Source organism: Cyprinodon variegatus, unplaced genomic scaffold (assembly GCF_000732505.1).
Source record: "Cyprinodon variegatus isolate N-32 unplaced genomic scaffold, C_variegatus-1.0 Scaffold347, whole genome shotgun sequence".
Lineage (NCBI taxonomy): Eukaryota > Metazoa > Chordata > Actinopteri > Cyprinodontiformes > Cyprinodontidae > Cyprinodon > Cyprinodon variegatus.
In genome coordinates, this window is record NW_015150800.1 from 292,245 (window position 1) to 310,255 (window position 18,011).

At 36.6% G+C, this 18,011-nt stretch overlaps 2 protein-coding genes across 2 annotated transcripts in view; both read left to right on the forward strand.

Annotated features, from left to right (window-relative positions):
• The window catches only part of LOC107091680 (selenoprotein Pb-like), a 5,754-nt gene extending 4,865 nt beyond the window's left edge, over positions 1 to 889 (forward strand). The window contains exon 5 of the mRNA XM_015385744.1: positions 134 to 889. Coding sequence (XP_015241230.1) covers positions 134 to 259 — 126 coding nt within the window. The 3' untranslated portion in view covers positions 260 to 889. The remainder of the gene's footprint in view (positions 1 to 133) is intronic.
• A 3,035-nt stretch (positions 890 to 3,924) lies between these two features.
• Positions 3,925 to 11,479, forward strand: LOC107091673 (elongation of very long chain fatty acids protein 4-like). Its single transcript, XM_015385738.1, has 8 exons — positions 3,925 to 3,930; positions 7,079 to 7,145; positions 7,246 to 7,433; positions 7,520 to 7,600; positions 9,267 to 9,323; positions 9,972 to 10,086; positions 10,221 to 10,348; positions 11,303 to 11,479. Exons 1-8 carry the CDS (start codon positions 3,925 to 3,927, stop codon positions 11,477 to 11,479), a joined length of 819 nt encoding a protein of 272 aa, XP_015241224.1.
• Positions 11,480 to 18,011: the final 6,532 nt, after the last annotated feature.

The window sequence follows — 18,011 nt, forward strand, 5'->3', positions numbered from 1 at the left end:
AAATGAAGGCTAATCATGTTTTGGGTATACTATTCCTTTAAGAAATGTTTTTGGACTGTAGGATGAAGCAGGAGCACCTTTTAATCTAACAGTACCGAAATCTAGTTCTTTTTTTTTGTCTTTGTTCATAAAGGTGACCTCAGCTCAGTCTACCGCCAGGCCACCAGATGAAGGGAACACCCCCCCAACTAAGTCTCCGAACAAAAGTACCCATCATCACAGTTCTGTGAATTTCTACCATCATAATGTCAAAACATAAACATCAATCCCAGGATCAAGATATGGACCAAACTTTCCAACCTGAAGATCATCTACAGCACACCTACCTGCATAGGAAATATTAGCAGGTTCTATAATGGATCAAAACAATCATTTAGTGGTAAATTTGGACTTCTTTGATAAAATCTTTAAGGGAGTTTATCTGATTTATGTACAGCCAGGCTTTTGCTGTTGTGACTCTCAGTGCTTCTGTGTAGAAAACAGTAGTCAGTTCTCCTCCAGTTCTCCCGTTAATGAAGTCCAAAGTGTGAAAACCTACAGGAGGCTGCGGATGGATGTTAGGGAGCCAGGGAAGAGACATGCAGCTACTGTTTCTATGCAGAGGCAGTGAGGTGTAACACTGCTCAGCTGTTCTCACTAAGTCAGATTACTTCTATGAAGCTGATTCTGTAATCAGTGTTTCACTTTCTGCTTCAGTTTTTACCTGCAGGAATGGATGACATCCTTAAGAGCCATAGATTAAGTTAGTTAGAAAAAAGATTGACCTTCTATTTCTATACACACTTTGGTATAAATGCTCTTCAGTGTGCATTCATAATTTCTTTTAGCTAGATTTATTTAATTGTAGGGATATATTACTGTTTTATAAAATATAATGCGAAATAACTTTGAAAAATCATTGTAAGACTAAAGAGTAAAATTAAAGAGTAAAAACATGACTAAATCAAAAATAATTTTTTTTCTGATTTATACATAACCTTATGGATGGATGTCTTGAATTTTGTCTTTTGTTGTTCATGTTACAAATATAAACCATGATGTGTCTTGCATACATTTATTTTGGAGACCAAAAATTTGCAGTGTAAGAAAGAAAAGCAAATATTTATGTAGTAACAATTTACTACAAATGTCATCTCAGATAACTTAATAATAATAATAAATGAAATTTATTGATCTCACATTGGAGAAATTTACCTCTGCATTTAACCCATCCCCTCGGCGAGCAGTGGGCTGCCATCATGGGGTGCAGGGAGCAGTCTGGGGTTAAGGGTCTGGCTCAGAGACTCCAAGCTCGCCAAGGGAATGGGTTAAATGCTCTATGCCCCAACCATTAGGCCACAAGGAGACAGTTCAATCAACTCATACAGATTGATTGGTTAATGTTTACTGTCAAAGGAAACCCAACTGATTGCATCAAGTCATTGACTTTTCTGAATTTATTCGTCCTGGCTGAGCATGTAGCGGCACAGGGCAACAGTAGCTTACATTGTTCCACTGAATCTACAGCAGTCCCTCACATCAAACAGGTATGTAGTGACAGCATAAAGGAAAAACGCCCTTTTAAAAGAAGGAAACTTCGGGCAGAGCCAGGCTTCGTGTGAGCAGCCTTCTGTCGAGGTCGACTGGTGGCTCTGTCTAAGAAGGAAACAGGTAAGTAGATGAGCTTTGGGCCAGTTTTCCTCCCAAAAAGGATGAAAGAAAGCACAGTCACTCACAGAAGAAGATGAACGCATATCTATTTCTAGGAGAGAAAAGGGAATAAAACACTAAAAAACAGGCCCACATCTATAATTGCAACTAATGAAGGCAGTAGCAAAGCTGATGCCTCCCTCCAGGATGGTGTCAAAGCTAAACAGATCCAGGTTTTGATCTCCTTGAGATGTTGCTTGTCTGTCTAAAGGGTTGCCTTTATCAGGATTTGTTAATGGATAGACCTAAGCATCACGAGTAGAAATTAGTCCCATGCTATCTGATCATTTTACCTTTTGGAGGCATATAGCGAAGAGAACTGGCCCAAGCACTGATCCCTCTGGTACTCCACAAAAAACTCTGGAGCTTTAAGAAAATCTATCAGTAACAGCACAAAACTTAAATATGTTGAACAAATACAATTTAAACCGTCCTAGTTGTATTACCTTAATTTGTCAAGCAGATTCAACCCTTTCTAAAATAATATTGTTATAGATCTGATCAATTGTAGCAAGGAAATCTAACAGTCCCTGCTCTATATAGTGATCGGGGGATTTAGGGGTTAGGACGGATGTACTCATGCAAATTGTGTGGGGTTTATATCAAGGCAATTCGGCACCTTCCTCCTGGGATTTACACTTACTGCTGGGATCTATGGGACATTTTAATGTTAAATCATCAAACATAACATTATATTTATCTGTTTCAAGGCTCTAAACTTGTCAGGACATCAGTCGCTGATGAGTCGGTTGAGGTGGAGGAGAGTGGAGGATCAGGAATACGAAAACGGTACAAAACCAAAAGTTAAACAATTGTTATTTTCAACAACATCAAGGCAAGGCAAGTTTATTTGTATAGCATAGGTCAGTAAATGGACCTTTCAGATGTGTTTTACATGAATTAGATCATAAAATAGGATAAAAATAAAAGAAGAAAAAAGAAACCAAGGATAAAAAACCCTTATAATAGTAAAAAAAAAAAAACTTATAATAGTACCTCAGTTAAGAGTCTAACTTCAACAGTCAAAGCCACTTCTAAACAAATGTTGTTGTTTTTTTTACTTTGGCTATAGACTTTAACAGTCTTCTGGAAGTTTGTTACAGATCAGTGGAGCATAGTGATAAATGCTGCTTCTCCATGTTTGGATCTAGTTCTCGGTCTACAGTGTAGGCTTAAAATAGAAGACCGGGAAGTTGATACACTAATAAGAAATCTGTTATGTACTGAGGTGCTGATCCATTCAGTGACTTATAGACTAACAGAAGGATTTTAAAGTATATTCTGTGAGCTTCAGAACCAGGCTGATGTGTTCTACTTTCCAGGTTCTGGTGAGAACACTGGCAGCAGAGTTTTGGATCAGCTGCAGCTGTCTGGTGATTTTTTTAGGCAAACCTATGAAGACACTGATGCAGTAATCAATTCTACTAGTGATAAATGTCATCTGACATCATGTTGCCACAATTAGATACCTCATCGCTATTCATCTTTCACACAGCCACTGGAAACAGAAATGTAGTTAAATTCCACCGTTGGAAGCGGGAGATTAGGATTTTACCAGGCTATGCACTGGTCCTCATGGGAAATGTGGTCTTTCTTCAGGCAAAACAATACAGCTTTTGTCCACTGGGTGGAGCCAAAATCTGGGTGCAGCAAAAAGTTTTTGTACACAGTAGATGATTAAAGTTTTATTTTTTCTTCTGACAGTCCAAATATGTTAACATGTGCATTTACACTTTTCTCGCAAAATAAAATAAGACTTGTTATGGCTTTCCTTCCACAATGACTTTTATCTTGCCACTCTTGTATAGAGGTTAACCCTTTAAAGTGCTCAATTAGTGACTGTCTTTCCAACATATTCTCCCATCTGTACCCCTGCAGCTCATCCAAAGGAGCCAAAGACTTTTGTCAGTCTCACTGTTTATGCTTTGGGCCTTTATTTAGGTAGGTTTGCAGTTATGTCAGACTTTATTCTGTTTGCGGTGATAAATTTACATTTGTAAGGGATACCATATAAATGGGTATATACCATTCAGAATATTGTGAATTCCTTGTTTGTATACTTTTGTACACCCATGACTAACAGGGTTAATTTAGCTGGTGAGCCATACCCCATACACACAGCAGAGACAGGTCGATTACCTCAGAGCAGCTTAAGTCTTGGCTGAGATGCAGTGTGCTCTGACTGGACGTAAAAAACGAGAAGCCATTTAAAATACACCCTGATTGACCATCAAAATGACGGTACAGTAGAAATTTTATTATTGCTTGCACAGATTATGCCTTAACCCTTGCCAACTGGTTCAACAAGGGCCTCTTTTTAAAATGGCTAATTGCTTTGTCTAATAGCTATAAACTCTAAAATTGCAGGAGCAGCTTGCAGGAGACAATCCATAAGTGCTTTAGAAATCTATGCCTTATCTGGTGCAGGGTGGGGCGCAACTGCAGCCACTGAATGAGAGGCAGGGTTTATTCTTGAAAAACTGAATGGTCCAAGAACTTTTGCGCATGAATCTGTTCAATATTATGTTCAACTATCAGTCATTATGGGGTTTGGAATCTGTTTGATTATAATCTCATTCTAAATAATGTGGATGTTAATCTCGTCTGACGACAGGAGGGATTTTTTTCAGTAAATCCTTGGGAGGCTACAGTTGAGGCTTAACTGCTTAGCTTTGTCTAAACAACATGTTCCTTCAGGATGTACAGTTTATACTGCTGCAGGTTACTTTAAGATGTGATGGACAGAAAAACAGACAATATCTTATTTGTTACTTAATGTGGTACAGAAATATACAGAAGCTGGTGTATAGCCCACGTGAGACATAGCTGAAGCCAAATATTTACATACATTGCATAAGAAAATATTTTACAATGGGCCTTTGAGAGAAAGATGGCATTTCTTAAAAAACAAAAAATACAGCCGAAATAGTTTTTTTTTTACCTCTGTATAGGGACATACTATAATTTCTTGGGACATTGCATGTGGTGCAATAGAACTAAACTTGAATTGTTTCTATATTGTCCCCAGTGCTCACTGGGCAAAACCAAAGGACATTCAGAGACCAGTTGAACTTACAGGCATGTTTTTTTGGACAGGAGAGATATGAAATACCCAAAGAGAAACTTCATACTGAATAACCCAAGGCCAAAAATCACACCGGCACATTTTTGCTGTAAGGCAAGAGTACTAAGAACTGTGCCACTATAAAGCCCTGACCCAAAGCTGTAAGCCCAATTAGTTTCAAAGTGGATTTAAAGAAGCCAAGGGAAAGTTTTGGAGTTGCCAATGGAAAAGCTTTGACCTCCATCCTATAGAGGACTTGTTTAAACTGAATTTGATAGAATTGCATGTCTGACTGTACTGTATTATATACAGTAAAAAAAAAGAAAAACAAAAAGAGAGAGAATGTGGTGGGTATTAGTTAGAATTTTTATTTTGTGCTAAATTAAAAAAAATACAGAACAAGAACATGAAACTAGAAAAGTTACAGTGACCAACTTTAAATAAATAAATACGAAGAAAAATACATTTAGTTGAACTGTGTGCTTATTTTAGACACTAGATGGCAGCACTATTACATCACACTGGCCTCTGAAGGTTAATTGTCTTGTCCTCAACATGAGGCAGTCATTTATAAGGAGGATTATAAGTTATTATCCACTATCAGGAGATACGTTTGGATTAGCCAACATAATCCTCATATTAAAATCCAGATCATCACCAGGTGGTTTGTTTAAGTTTGCACAGAGAGATTCTTCCTTGATATAACCATTGAACAGGGTACAGTGTGTTAACATATATTCGGTGTCGTGGCCTTCTGTGCTCAAAAAAAAAAAACATTTTCCTGAAGGCCGTTGGTGGCAACAGGTTTCATATACATACTTCTGACTTGGAAAAATATATGTTGTTTATTTTCAGCAGAGTAACACAACAAAAGACATGATATAACTAAAAATATCTTACAGCTTATATAATATAGAAAGTTAACTTAATCTGCTGGTACAGCCTTCAAAAAAGGTAAATGATCAAAAGTGGTCAAAAAATCTTTTTTCCACCTCCCATCCTCACAACAGATATTTGAACAACAACCAAAAAAACATCTCCCTGCCCCTGCCTTGTGTTCCTTATCTTTTAAATTAATGGGCGGGTCTAAAATTGACCAAAGTAATCAAAACAATTCCAAAAATAAAAATGATAGATTTTGGTTTCAAACAATCTTAAATATATTCTGTCAACAGAATAAAACTAAACAGAAATCTAAAAGGAACTTGCGATTTACAAAAGTTTTAAATAAATGGCCACAACAATGGGTTTGTATCACTGTTTTCAAAGTTAAGTTCCAACCTGTAAGTTTCAGGCGATCTCATGTCCTGTCCAGTAATCAAAATGTGTCGACCCAAAATTAAAATAACTTGACAGCATCAACATGAGCATGTCAACAGAAGTTTTGCAAGGTGTTTACACACACTTTGATATTCTCATAAATAACCTATTTACTGTATAGGAGCTGTCATATGTTAATAATCCTACTCTGAGACTGTGGCAATCATCATAACAGCAGAAACTAAATTTTCATCATTGCCTAATACTGGAAAGGAGTAATTCGTTGCAAGAGTCAGACTGGACCTGCAAGCAATCTAAATCTTTTTTTAAAACAAGGGTAAATAGCTAACAGGCTAAGCAAACACTAAGTAAAGCCACATTGGCTGTGATAGTAGTGTTTATTGAGGAATTACCCACGATTAACTGAGATTTTTAGACTGCTTGCAGTTTTGAGAAATCTAATTGCAGTGAATCATGTCCTCGTCAATTTGAGCTGGTAATACTTTTTAATATTGGTTTGTTTGCATATTAATGTGTTGGAATTAGGAAATTAGTAATTTTTTCTAAGGTAACTCTGTTTATATGCAGTATGAGATAAAGAAATGAGTAAAAAAAAAAAAAAAACTATTTAAAAGCGTCGTTCTGTAAATTGAAAGAAAAGCAATATCTATAGTAACTTTAAGAATTTTTACTAGAAAAATTCTCCAAAGCATGGGATAGATTTGTCTTAAGCCGGCCAATTATGTCCTCGTTAAATATCCTTTGAGCTAAACCTTTGTCTTTTATCTGTGGTTGGATGTTTACTGTTACTAACTTGCTAGTAGACACACCTGTGAGTTTCATCTCTTTATGGAGCCTAACAGGGTTTCCTTCACCATTCTCTATTCAACTCCATCAATCTTCTAACCCACTTTCCTCTCCCTAAAGAAAACAACCCATATGCAAGAATTATTTCTTGTGTTTTAGAGTGGGGATGCTGTGCCCAGGTTTAAATGAAGTATATGAAGTGCTTCCCAATAGTGTGGTACTTTAAAACTTTGAATTGTACTCATGTGTCTATTGCAGGGAAGCAATGTTGTCACCAAGTGGCAGAAAGTCCAATTATTCTACCAAGGCATCCTGGAAAATGGAGGCAAGATTGTATTATTAGCTCATTGCTTAAAATAACTGCATTACTTTGCTGTATTCTTTGTTGTTTAACTGTGCTATTTTTCTTGTATTTTCCTGCACAGACAAAAGGACAGACAACTGGCTTCTGGTCTACTCTCCTGTGCCAATTACTTGTATATTTATGTGCTACCTGATCATTATATGGGTCGGACCAAAGCTGATGGCGAACAGACAGCCCGTCAACCTCAAACCTGTCCTTATTGTTTACAATTTTGCCATGGTCTGTCTCTCCGTCTATATGTTCTATGAGGTAAACTGAGGTACACAGGAACAAGGGAAATCAACTAGTCTTTAAAGTAATGAGATTCCACTAATATTGATGTTACATTTTTCTAGTTCACTGCATCTTCTTGGTTGGCCAGATACAGTTTGCTGTGCCAACCAGTTGACTACACCAACAGCCCATTGGCTCTACGGGTAATGTTTTTTTTTTTTTATGTATATATATATATATATTTTTTTACAGCCATTAACACAGTTTGATTTTAAGGATTTTTTCTAATATTTTGTTTTTATCTCCATTTGTATATATTTCTTTGCATAAGTTCCATCCCTAGTAACACATTCTATCGGTTTAAGTGTTTTATTTATCAGGAGAAAATTAAAATACTTTTGAGATGGTTTTAATCTAACATCAAGAGAAGAAAATATGCATCAAACTCAAGTCAATGAATAGGGAAATCAAACTTATGGCATATGATTTCAGTATGATTTTCCCAAGTCGGTATACTTCCATAGTTTATTCTTCAACCCGCCGCCGTAAAATTGGCAAATTTCATTCCTCCTTGTATCCTTCTTTTCTTCCTTAGCCGAATATATCCCTTCTTTCATCCTGTACCCTTGTGATGTTATTTTGCCTAATCTTTCCTCCTTGTGTCTCTTTTTACATAATTCTTTCCATTTAAAACTCCTACTTGCGTTTTGTTCTTTGTCTCCATGTGTCTCTTCTTCCTTTTCTTATGTCCTCCATTCTTCCTGTGTCCCTTTCATTGTATTTTTGTTTCTTCCATCATTCCTGATTTTTTTCCTCCCTATGGTCTCTTGTTTCTTTGTCCTTCCTCTCACTTTTCTTTGCCTATTTCTGTTTATTTGTTGCTTACCTTTTGTTATCTTCCCCATGTCACTTTGTCTTTATTAATACCTTTTATCTTCTTTCCATGCTTGCATCTTTTCTTCCTTCCACTTTTCTTTCTTGTATACTTTTACCCTAGCTTCATTAAGTCATTCAGTTTTCAATTCTTTCCTTTGTTCGTTCCTTTATTCTTCATTTTTTCCTCCTTTTTTGCTCTTTCCCTCTTTGTTTCCCTAATTTTTCTTCTTTTCTTCCTCTTATCCTTTTGTCTCTCAGGTCTTTCTTGCTTTCTGTCCTTCCACATGTTTACCCTAACATCTTATATCATTCTTTCTTTATTCCTTCCTGTCCTTCGTTGTTTCTTTTTTCCACTTTTTCTTTTTTTTTAATGTGTTTAGTTTAATCCTGACTTTTTTGTCATTGTCATTTTTTTATTATTATTCTGTCCTTAATTCCTCTGTTGCCTTCCTGACTCTATTTTCTTTCAGGTTCAGTATTATTATCCTGCATACTGTAGAGAAATATGTCCCAATTTCAATGTGAACTTCTGTATTTTAGGATTTTATAAGGAAAAGGAGTAATGACAGGAATAAACAAATAAATAGGAAAACTGCATGCAAATAGTGCATCAGCTGGGACTCCTCAACAGTAGTAACAACTGTGCCTCTTGCACCCCTTGACAGAAATTATATTTGTTTTATAGTCAGTGTTGTTATACATAAATCCCACTAATCAAAATACAAATTTCTTTCTCTTTGACTTTAGATACTATATAGGTTTAGTTGTTTAAGTACTCTTATGTGGCTAAAAGTGTACCGCAGTTAACCAAAGTTTTGTTTCTTTTTAACCTTACTGATAACTAATTGTTTATATGAAACTATTTAGATAAAAGTATTCCAAAAAAGGTGAAAAAAACCCACTGAAAATTTACCAGCATTTGCATAATTAATTAAACATGTTAAATATGCATTCTAAAGTAATTGTATGTATATGTTTGTGTATTTTGCACAGATGGCCAGAGTCTGCTGGTGGTTTTACTTCTCTAAAGTCATAGAGCTCAGCGACACCGTGAGTACAGAGGAAATTAGAAAACGGTAGTTTTTAAGTTAAAACAGACCAAACAGAGGTTAATTTCACAAATAAACTGTGTTTACATTCATGGTTACTTATTTACACTGGTGCTGTATTCAGTAAAAATGATAAGGTGCTGGTTTTAAACATAGTATCTCTGAAATTGGGCTGTATGTCTGTTTTAGCTTAATGTTACTGATTTCCTGACTAAATCCAGATGAAGAAAGTGGGCCCTACACTGGTCAACACATAAAACCACATCAAATCCTAATTTTTGTTTTTAGGTCATTTATTTTCTTTAAATAGTCACTTTAGTGGTCCAGAATTTTAAAGCAACTTTTCTTCTGTCTGAATCTGCTGTAGATTTATGTGTGAAAATAAAAGCCTCACTGACTGGGTAAATTTTGATAAAGAGAAAGTATATAAAACAGGAAGAAACTTCCCTGAGAGATAACTGAAGAAGGGTAGCAGACATTATTATGCTGAGATACGTCAATCCGTTGCTCTTAACTTTGAAGCCATTTTTTAAATAAAATTCTGCTGAAGTTAGATGTGTACTTGCATTGAAAAATATAAACAATACTATATTTTAATTATACAAAAGCTTTGGTTATGCTTTAATTGGTGTTTGTTTGTGTGATACAGATATTTTTTATTCTGCGGAAGAAAAATAGTCAGCTGACGTTCCTTCATGTCTACCACCATGCTACCATGATCTTCAATTGGTGGGCTGGAGTTAAATATGTCGCCGGGGGTCAGTGTAAGTACACCTCACCTTATGTAACAAACTGAATACTATACATTCACACATTGTGTTTCAGCAGAAAGCATTATGACAGTAACAGAACATACCGGATGGTGATTATATAATGCATGTTGTGTATCTCTCTGTAGCTTTCCTGATTGGTCTGATCAACTCGCTGGTCCACATAGTAATGTATTTGTACTACGGGCTCGCAGCACTAGGACCGCACATGAAAAAGTACCTGTGGTGGAAACAATACCTCACCTCCCTGCAGCTGGTAAGTATAGATATCTGTATCATTGAACATATGAAGACCAAGTGCAGCCATGTGAGGTTTTGAATTGGTATGATTTTTATTGCATGATGTTTGCACATCAGAACTAGTAATAATAAAAAAATAGATTCAAGGATTTACAGATAAGTTACTTATTACATTATATACAGAAAATCTTTTGTTGCGTAATGAACGGCTTTGAAAATGAAGATCCCAGTCAGCCAATCATATTTAATCAGTGCTTTGGAAGAGGAAATGATGATCTTGAAGAGGTGGGGTTCTGTTATCACCGCTATTTCCTGATATCATATCACAGTCATTTTATTGTAAAGTAAAATAAAATCCTCATAGCAGTGGAAGGCTAACACACTATAAGATGTCTGTGGGGGACAACCAAATGTTCTTAGATATTAAACATCTCGTTTGCAGGACACTGTGGGGAATTTTTTGGGTCTGTATATCAACATTTTTAGGGTCAGTTTAAATTGATATATTTAATCAAATTCTAGGGTTTCATTTGTGCAAATGTTTAGCATTCCCTGAATATGGAATCTACATTTACATTTCTACAAACTCACTGTGATATAACTTCTTTCTACTACAGGTAGGAGAACTATAACTGGTAATAACCTTTCACTGCAAATAAAAAGAAAATAATCTAAAAAAGATATGATAATATTTAAAAAGGAAATGTTAAGAAAGTTTAACAGACAAATAAATCAAACTAGGAGTTTTAAAAATGAAGTTATCTTTATCTGTTTTTTTTTTTTACTTAACTTCATATGAACATTACAATTATTATAACAGGGTAACATTCATTGCTACTTTTAGGTTAACTGGTTATTTATGATTTATTCCCTGACCACGTTCAATAATGAATATATATCTGCAGCTATGTTATCGTTCTATAAACATTTAAAATAAAGCTATTTTCCATTTCCTTGTGTGTCTGATCAGTTGCAGTTCCTCATAGTCACCATGCACACCACCTACAACCTGTTTGCTGACTGCGACTTTCCTGACTCCATGAATGCGGTTGTCTTGGCCTATTCTCTCAGCCTAATTGCTCTCTTCAGTAACTTTTACTATCAAAACTACCTCACCAAGAAGACCAAAAAGGACAAAAGCTCTTAGAGAACATGTGGATGGAAGCTAAAAATGAAAACAGGGAGAGAAAAAACAGTTTTTACTCAAAAGAACATACCAAGAACCAAGCAATGGCAGCTAAGGACGAAAGCTTGACCAGGACAAGGACTGGATAATGACACTGTTGCCCAGATTCTGGGGGAATGGATGGATGGACCCACACAAAACTGTGTGCTTATGCTTGGGGTAAAGTTCTGAGGCCACGTTTGCAAAATCTAACAATCAGCCTAAGTGGATGGGACTGTTTTGCAAAAATAAAAAGGATGGTTTGAGGAAATGTGCCAGGAGGAGCAAAAGGCCGCTGACAGACACTGACAGGCAAAAAAGACAAAGAAGTAAACCACAAACTACAGCATGACTACTGTAGATAAAAAAAGTGTTTGTTGGTGGCAATAATAAACAGTTTCTTTCCACTTATCTTACTTTTTGTCTTGTTATATTTTATGAAAATTTTTTACTTTACAGGTCTTAACAAAGAAGAGATGTACATGAATCCAGAATAAAACTAGAAAGCACTTTGAGAGCACAGACCTCCACCATGCAGCTGATTTCAAACTAATCTACTTTAAAACATTATCTGCTCATTTTTATATCTATATAAATAACTGATATATGAAAGAAAATGAACTTTTTGAATGCATAATTTAAATTAGACATTTATCAATTTTCTTCTCAATTACTACAGTAATAACATTATGTTTATATGATATACATTTCATTATCTTGCTTTTTGCAGTTTTGTGACAAAATAGGGCAAGGAAATTATCCAAATTAGTTCAACCAACATGCTGTATTAGGGCCAAAAATCTTAATTGTGATTATTTTCACCCAACATTGCAATTTAGATTCTACTGTATTTTTAAAAAAAATTTTGTAGATGTTTCACACCTGGGTTTAAAAACTTTCATAGCCTTGAAAGCTTTCTTGTCCTGAGTTCATTGTTGCAGGAATTGAATGCAAGTTTCTTCTTCTATTAAGATGCATAGATCTGCTTACTAGCTGCAAGTCACTATTCCTGTCTGTGTGACAGCAAACCCACTTTAAGGGTAATGCTGCCCCCTAAACGACCGAAGAAAAAAAATTTTGTTTCTTACTTTTGTTAAATGTTTTATTCATGTTCTTAAAATGTTTGTTAATTTCTGTTTAGACAAAATGTGAAAAAGTTGTTCCACATGTTTTTGTATTACTTGTTCCACTGAGTAATCATCTCAGCCTACCCTTCCACCCCCACTCCAATAAAAAAAAGTCTGGATCCACCACCAATTAGGACCACCCCCACACTATCCATCCCAACTTTCAGCAGTAAATTACAGCCAGTGAGCTGTGGGACTCCATTAGCCCTCCTTCCTCAAGTATCCCTCCCACTTTATAGATCAGGGTTAGGAACCTCAGTTTATAGCATTTAATCCTTCTGATTAAAGAGGAGATCTCATTTACCCCTCAGCTCCCACTCTGCCACCCACACCAGCTGTCATGTTAAAACACAAGGGAACATGTTAGCTAAAGCGGTCTGTTTGTGCAAATTCTACATTCTCCTTCACCGTCTGTGAGTTCAACTATAAAATGAAACAGTACATTTTTGTCAGTGTTTCTAAATTGCAATAGAGGCATAGATGTGATTAATAATTCTGAGTAAAACACAAAATAATGGTTTAGAAATATGAAAGAATCTATATATCTCTGAGATGAGAGAGTGGATGTTTGTCTATAGAAACATATGTTCTAGAGTTTATTTAGATGCAATACAAAGAATCTGCCTTTAAAGGCCTGATTTTACAAGTGTCTTGGAAAAAAAAACCTAATGATGTTTTTAAGAAAGTTTTTTTTGGGGGGGTTGGCACGTGACCTCTGTGCTTTTCCACTTTAGATTGCCTAACTTTAGCTCTGTCAGTACAGAGTACATTTCCTTATAAAGATACAGGCTGTAATCTTCCTGTTTGATCTTCACCCAGCGGTGCTTTGGGTAAGTGTCCTTCTTAGGACACCTCCATGATCATAAATGGATCATCAGCCTCTTACAGAACAGTAAGTTCCACCAACTAGAAAATGTTGTGTGACTATGAACACATGGTCAAGTTTAGAGCAATCCCTGGGTAATTAGAACAGCCTCCCTAAGTTGACCCTCATCATCCACTTCCTGCCAGGTGAGAGGAGTCTTGATTAAACAACTGATGAGGGGGTTTGATTTACTGTCCTGCTCTTAAGCATATTGGGATTTATTCCTGCTAGTTTCTTGTATGAATCTTGGTTGTGTCGCCATCTGAGGCGACCTTGAGACAATGCCATCTTGCTTCCTGACAAGATAAGCTGCAGGTTTTCATTGCTGTTTCTGGAAAGAGGGCAATTGTCTTCCTCACTGCATCACTAGCGGCGGTTTCTTAGACAGGCTAGAGAGTTATAGGGGAATCTGATAAGGAAGCAGAAGACCACTGTGACAAAGTGGTTTAGTTTGTGTTTACCACTTGTCCCTTTTTCATTCTTCTGAATCTTTTTAATGCTTAAATTTAAACATTAGTTTGCAACTTTGACTTTCACTTACTATCCCGGGTTTGTTTAAGTTAGCATTATGTTGCAGTTTCCATCTACTTTTGTTTATGTTAAAGCTATTACTTCAGGATTATTGGATGAAATTGTTTATAATGTTTCAAAGTATATTCATGGCTTTTGTTTTCCTTTTTACTCACCATTGTATTTCCTACTAAAGTGACTAAATGATGTCATCCATTACTTTGCTGGGTTCTACCATTTAGAGGGTTTCCTTTTGAGTTATGCTTTGTTTTTTTTTCTTTAAAGTAACTTTTTGAGTTATCTTGTTTCACACTGTTTATTTTGCAGAATCTTTCTTTATGTTGATGAGTTTGTAAATTAGATTACGTTTATTCCTGTTTCTCTGTTTAGACTTTGTTTTTTTTTTTGTTTTTTTACCTGTTTAATTGAGGCTTTGTCCACTCAAGTGCAGGTGTGTTGCCACTTGATTATATAAGCCCTGAGCTCTTGGAAGCTCGAGAAACTGGAACCGGTGGCTGAAGCTGTTTTTTTTTTTTTGGTTCACCTCGACCAAACTACTTCACAACCACATAGGAAAATACACAATAGCTTACATAATGAATCGAGCAACAAATTTAGGGAATTCCTAGATTATTCTTATAAATGCTTGAAATGTAGTTCCAACCTTTTTCTATTTCATATGTCAGAAAAGTGCTGAAGAATGCTGCAAATCCCCTAATAATCAAATCCTATAAGTTGATTTTTAATAAACATGAATGGAGGAAACCGGTAAATTACTTAAGGACCTAATTTCTAAGCTCTAAATTAAGACTATAACCTTTTAAGACCTCACAAAAACATTGTTCCTCATCCAGTCAACCAAAAATGTACATATAGAACAGCATTACCCCATTACACAGTTAACTGGGTACAGTGGTTACTCTAAAGTCAGAGCAGGGAAATGGCCACCTAAGTGTTCTGCTCTAAAAATAGAAAACCCCTAAAATTAAAAATCCCAGGCAACGAAAACATGTCAAAGAAACGTACTCTACTCAGTTACCTGGAGGAGAAGCTGGTAATGAGGAGACGACCAAATCACTTCAGAGGGGTGCGAGATTGGAGATGTCCTGTGTCTACATTCCAGATGTACTCAACGCACTCAAAGCAAGGGCCTGAGCACCGCCTGGTAATGCCTGACTGTTGTTACCTGCAGTAAATATCAATCTGAATCAATTGTCTTTGGTTTGTTTCCTTGCTTGTTTTGTAGAACATTGTTCTCAGGTGGAGCCAGAAAAAAAAACATCCAAATACCAAACAATAAAGATTAAGTTATTTCTTAAAATAATTTTTATAGAATGTTTCTTAAACCTTGATCTTTGGTATATATTGCATCAATGGAAATAAACCAGATATGGAGAGCATCACCATGAGAGCATTTGGTAAATTGTGTCGCTCTAATGCTTCACATCTCAGTTTGGCAACTTCTAAAATAACTCACTTGTGTAGCATTAGAAACCATATTTTGCTGCAGGAAAGTACTTAACCTACCCTCCATCTTAACACAAGTGTGTTACTAACACACACTCAAACAAATACAGCTGACTGCCAGGAGCCCATTCAAAGCTTGATGTCCCTCAGCTTCGCTGCAGGCACGGCTCCAGGTTCATTACAGCTGAGTGCTGCTCTGCTCAGGCATAACTGACTCTCTGGCTCACCATCACTTTGATCAACTTAATGTTGCTTCCAGATGATGGGCTTCATCTTGACTTCTTAGCAAGTTATGAAGATTTTCACACAATGCCAAGCTAGTTAGAAGCATCAGCCAGGCGTTAATGCGTTATACTCACATGTGACATGCTTGAATAAGTTTTGATCGGCATGAATGGTGATTAAAATTGTTTGAGTGTCGCTGTTAATAAACATAACAAGAGTCAGAAGTTGAGAAACTACTGGATTACCAAGGTGCTTAAGTCTATTTTTTTCTTTTTTTAGATGATTCCTGTTTGGGAATGACTTTGTGTCCGTCTCCTTGGAAACTGTGCCAGACGGTGTTTGGGCTGCGGTCAGCTTGAGGCGCACTGTAATTAATAATCAGGTTAGAGTGAGAGGATATTGAAGTGCTTTTGCTAACCTCACAGCCGGTGAGATGGACAGAGATACACACACACCTACAGTACACACACACCCCTAACAGACGCATAATTGTTGATAGTGAGAGAGCTCTGGGACAAAGAGGCTGATAAGTGTGCTTGAAGGTGAGCTATGGGGTTGTTTCAAACAATGAAGGTTAACAAGAGGCTGCAGCAATCTCAGCGTGATGGGAACGCTCTCATCTACAGGGAAACTGAGCGTTAATCAGCAAACCAGCCTGTAAGTGTAATTAACAACCAAGAAGCTCTAACAACTCTACTCTTCAAGGAGGTATTCTTTCTATTTAAAACCTTAAGGAGGAATCTTATCCTTAAAAGATCACCAATCAGTCATTTTGTTGTAAACGTTTGTCTCGGTGCTCCAACAGAGAAACCCCATCTGCTGGTGACACCAGCCCTATTTCCAGACAATGGGATGAACCCAGCACCACCTGTATCTGCGTTATCACTGCTTCATGGGGGATGTGCCATTTATCCTGACAAGCAGACAGGTTGATTTATGGCTTTTATTATTTATTGTGGGATGGACGATCATACGCATAAAGGGAATTGTTTCTAAAGGACACAGGCCCAAGGGGTGTTCTGTGATTTGATTTGCATGAACCTGTAGCTGTGAAGGTGGTTTATCTCAGGAGAATGAAAGAAAGAAATATGTTAAGAAGCATTGTTGTTTTATACTATATTCCCAACTAAACGTTTTAGGGTTTTGCAACACCTGTATTTAAGATTACCAAATAATATAAAAGAATGTATTACTGTAAAACTCAAGACAGTTGAAAATATGTTGGGTTTTTGTTAATGCAAATTTTGGTTTGATGGGTATAACAAAGAGAAGCAGTTATAAAGTTATGCTTTATCAGTGATAATATTAAAACTTACAGGTGAACTGAGTAACTCATTATGTTGTAAAAAACAGAAAAAAAAATTCAATCCACAAGGGTCTGTTTTGTCTTTAGAGTGGATGTGTTAGTAGCAGAAAATAGGGATGCATTAGGATAAAATGGACCAAACTCTGATGATCAGAAGGCTGGTGCAGAGTGTCTCCAAACCTGCAGCTCTTGTAGAGCGTTTGCAGTTCATGGCAGTCAGTTCCTATTAAAACTGGTGGGAGGAAGAAATAATGGTTCCTTGGATGGATGGATGCAGTAATAGAGGATAAAGAAGTTAATGGTGGCTCTGATTAGGAGGTTTCATCATAGTTTCAACCACCGTTTTTCAAATGGAGCTGCATAGTTGAAAACCATTGTTAGCGCCTATGCAGCCCCTTTCCATTGCCAAATCTGACAACTTTGAGCATGTACCTATGAAGGCTACCTGGAGAACACACCCCTTCAGGATAACACAGACTCTACCTCAAGGTAATAAATAACCAGAGGCAAGGGGAACAGTAGGTTGTTACTTGGCCTCCAGAGTCCCCATATCTGGATCTAATTGAGCATTTGGGATATGCTGGGCAAAATAGTCTGATCTTTTGAATCCTTAGCTCACAGCTAACAGGACTCAAAGGATCTACTGCTTACGTCTTGGTCCCATTACCACAGCACACCTTCAGGCGCCGTGGAGTCCATGCCTCAAAAGGTCAGGGCTGTTTTCAAGAGGGCAGTAGGTTAACCTACCAATACTCCAGACTTAACCTTTCAGAGCTCTCAGTTTTTAACATTTATCTTAAAATGCAAAACTAATAATGGTCAAGTTTTATAACGGTGAATCAGGACGCAAGAAGGGTAACAACAACTATTGAGCATTTTTTCTTCGGATAAACTTTACATGCACAAGTTGCTTGGTCCCAGGTACTCAGAGATTAATTTCCATACAGAAAGCCATATTCTTATCTTCAGGTAACACAGAGTACATGTCAGATTAAATAATACTACTTCAGCAAT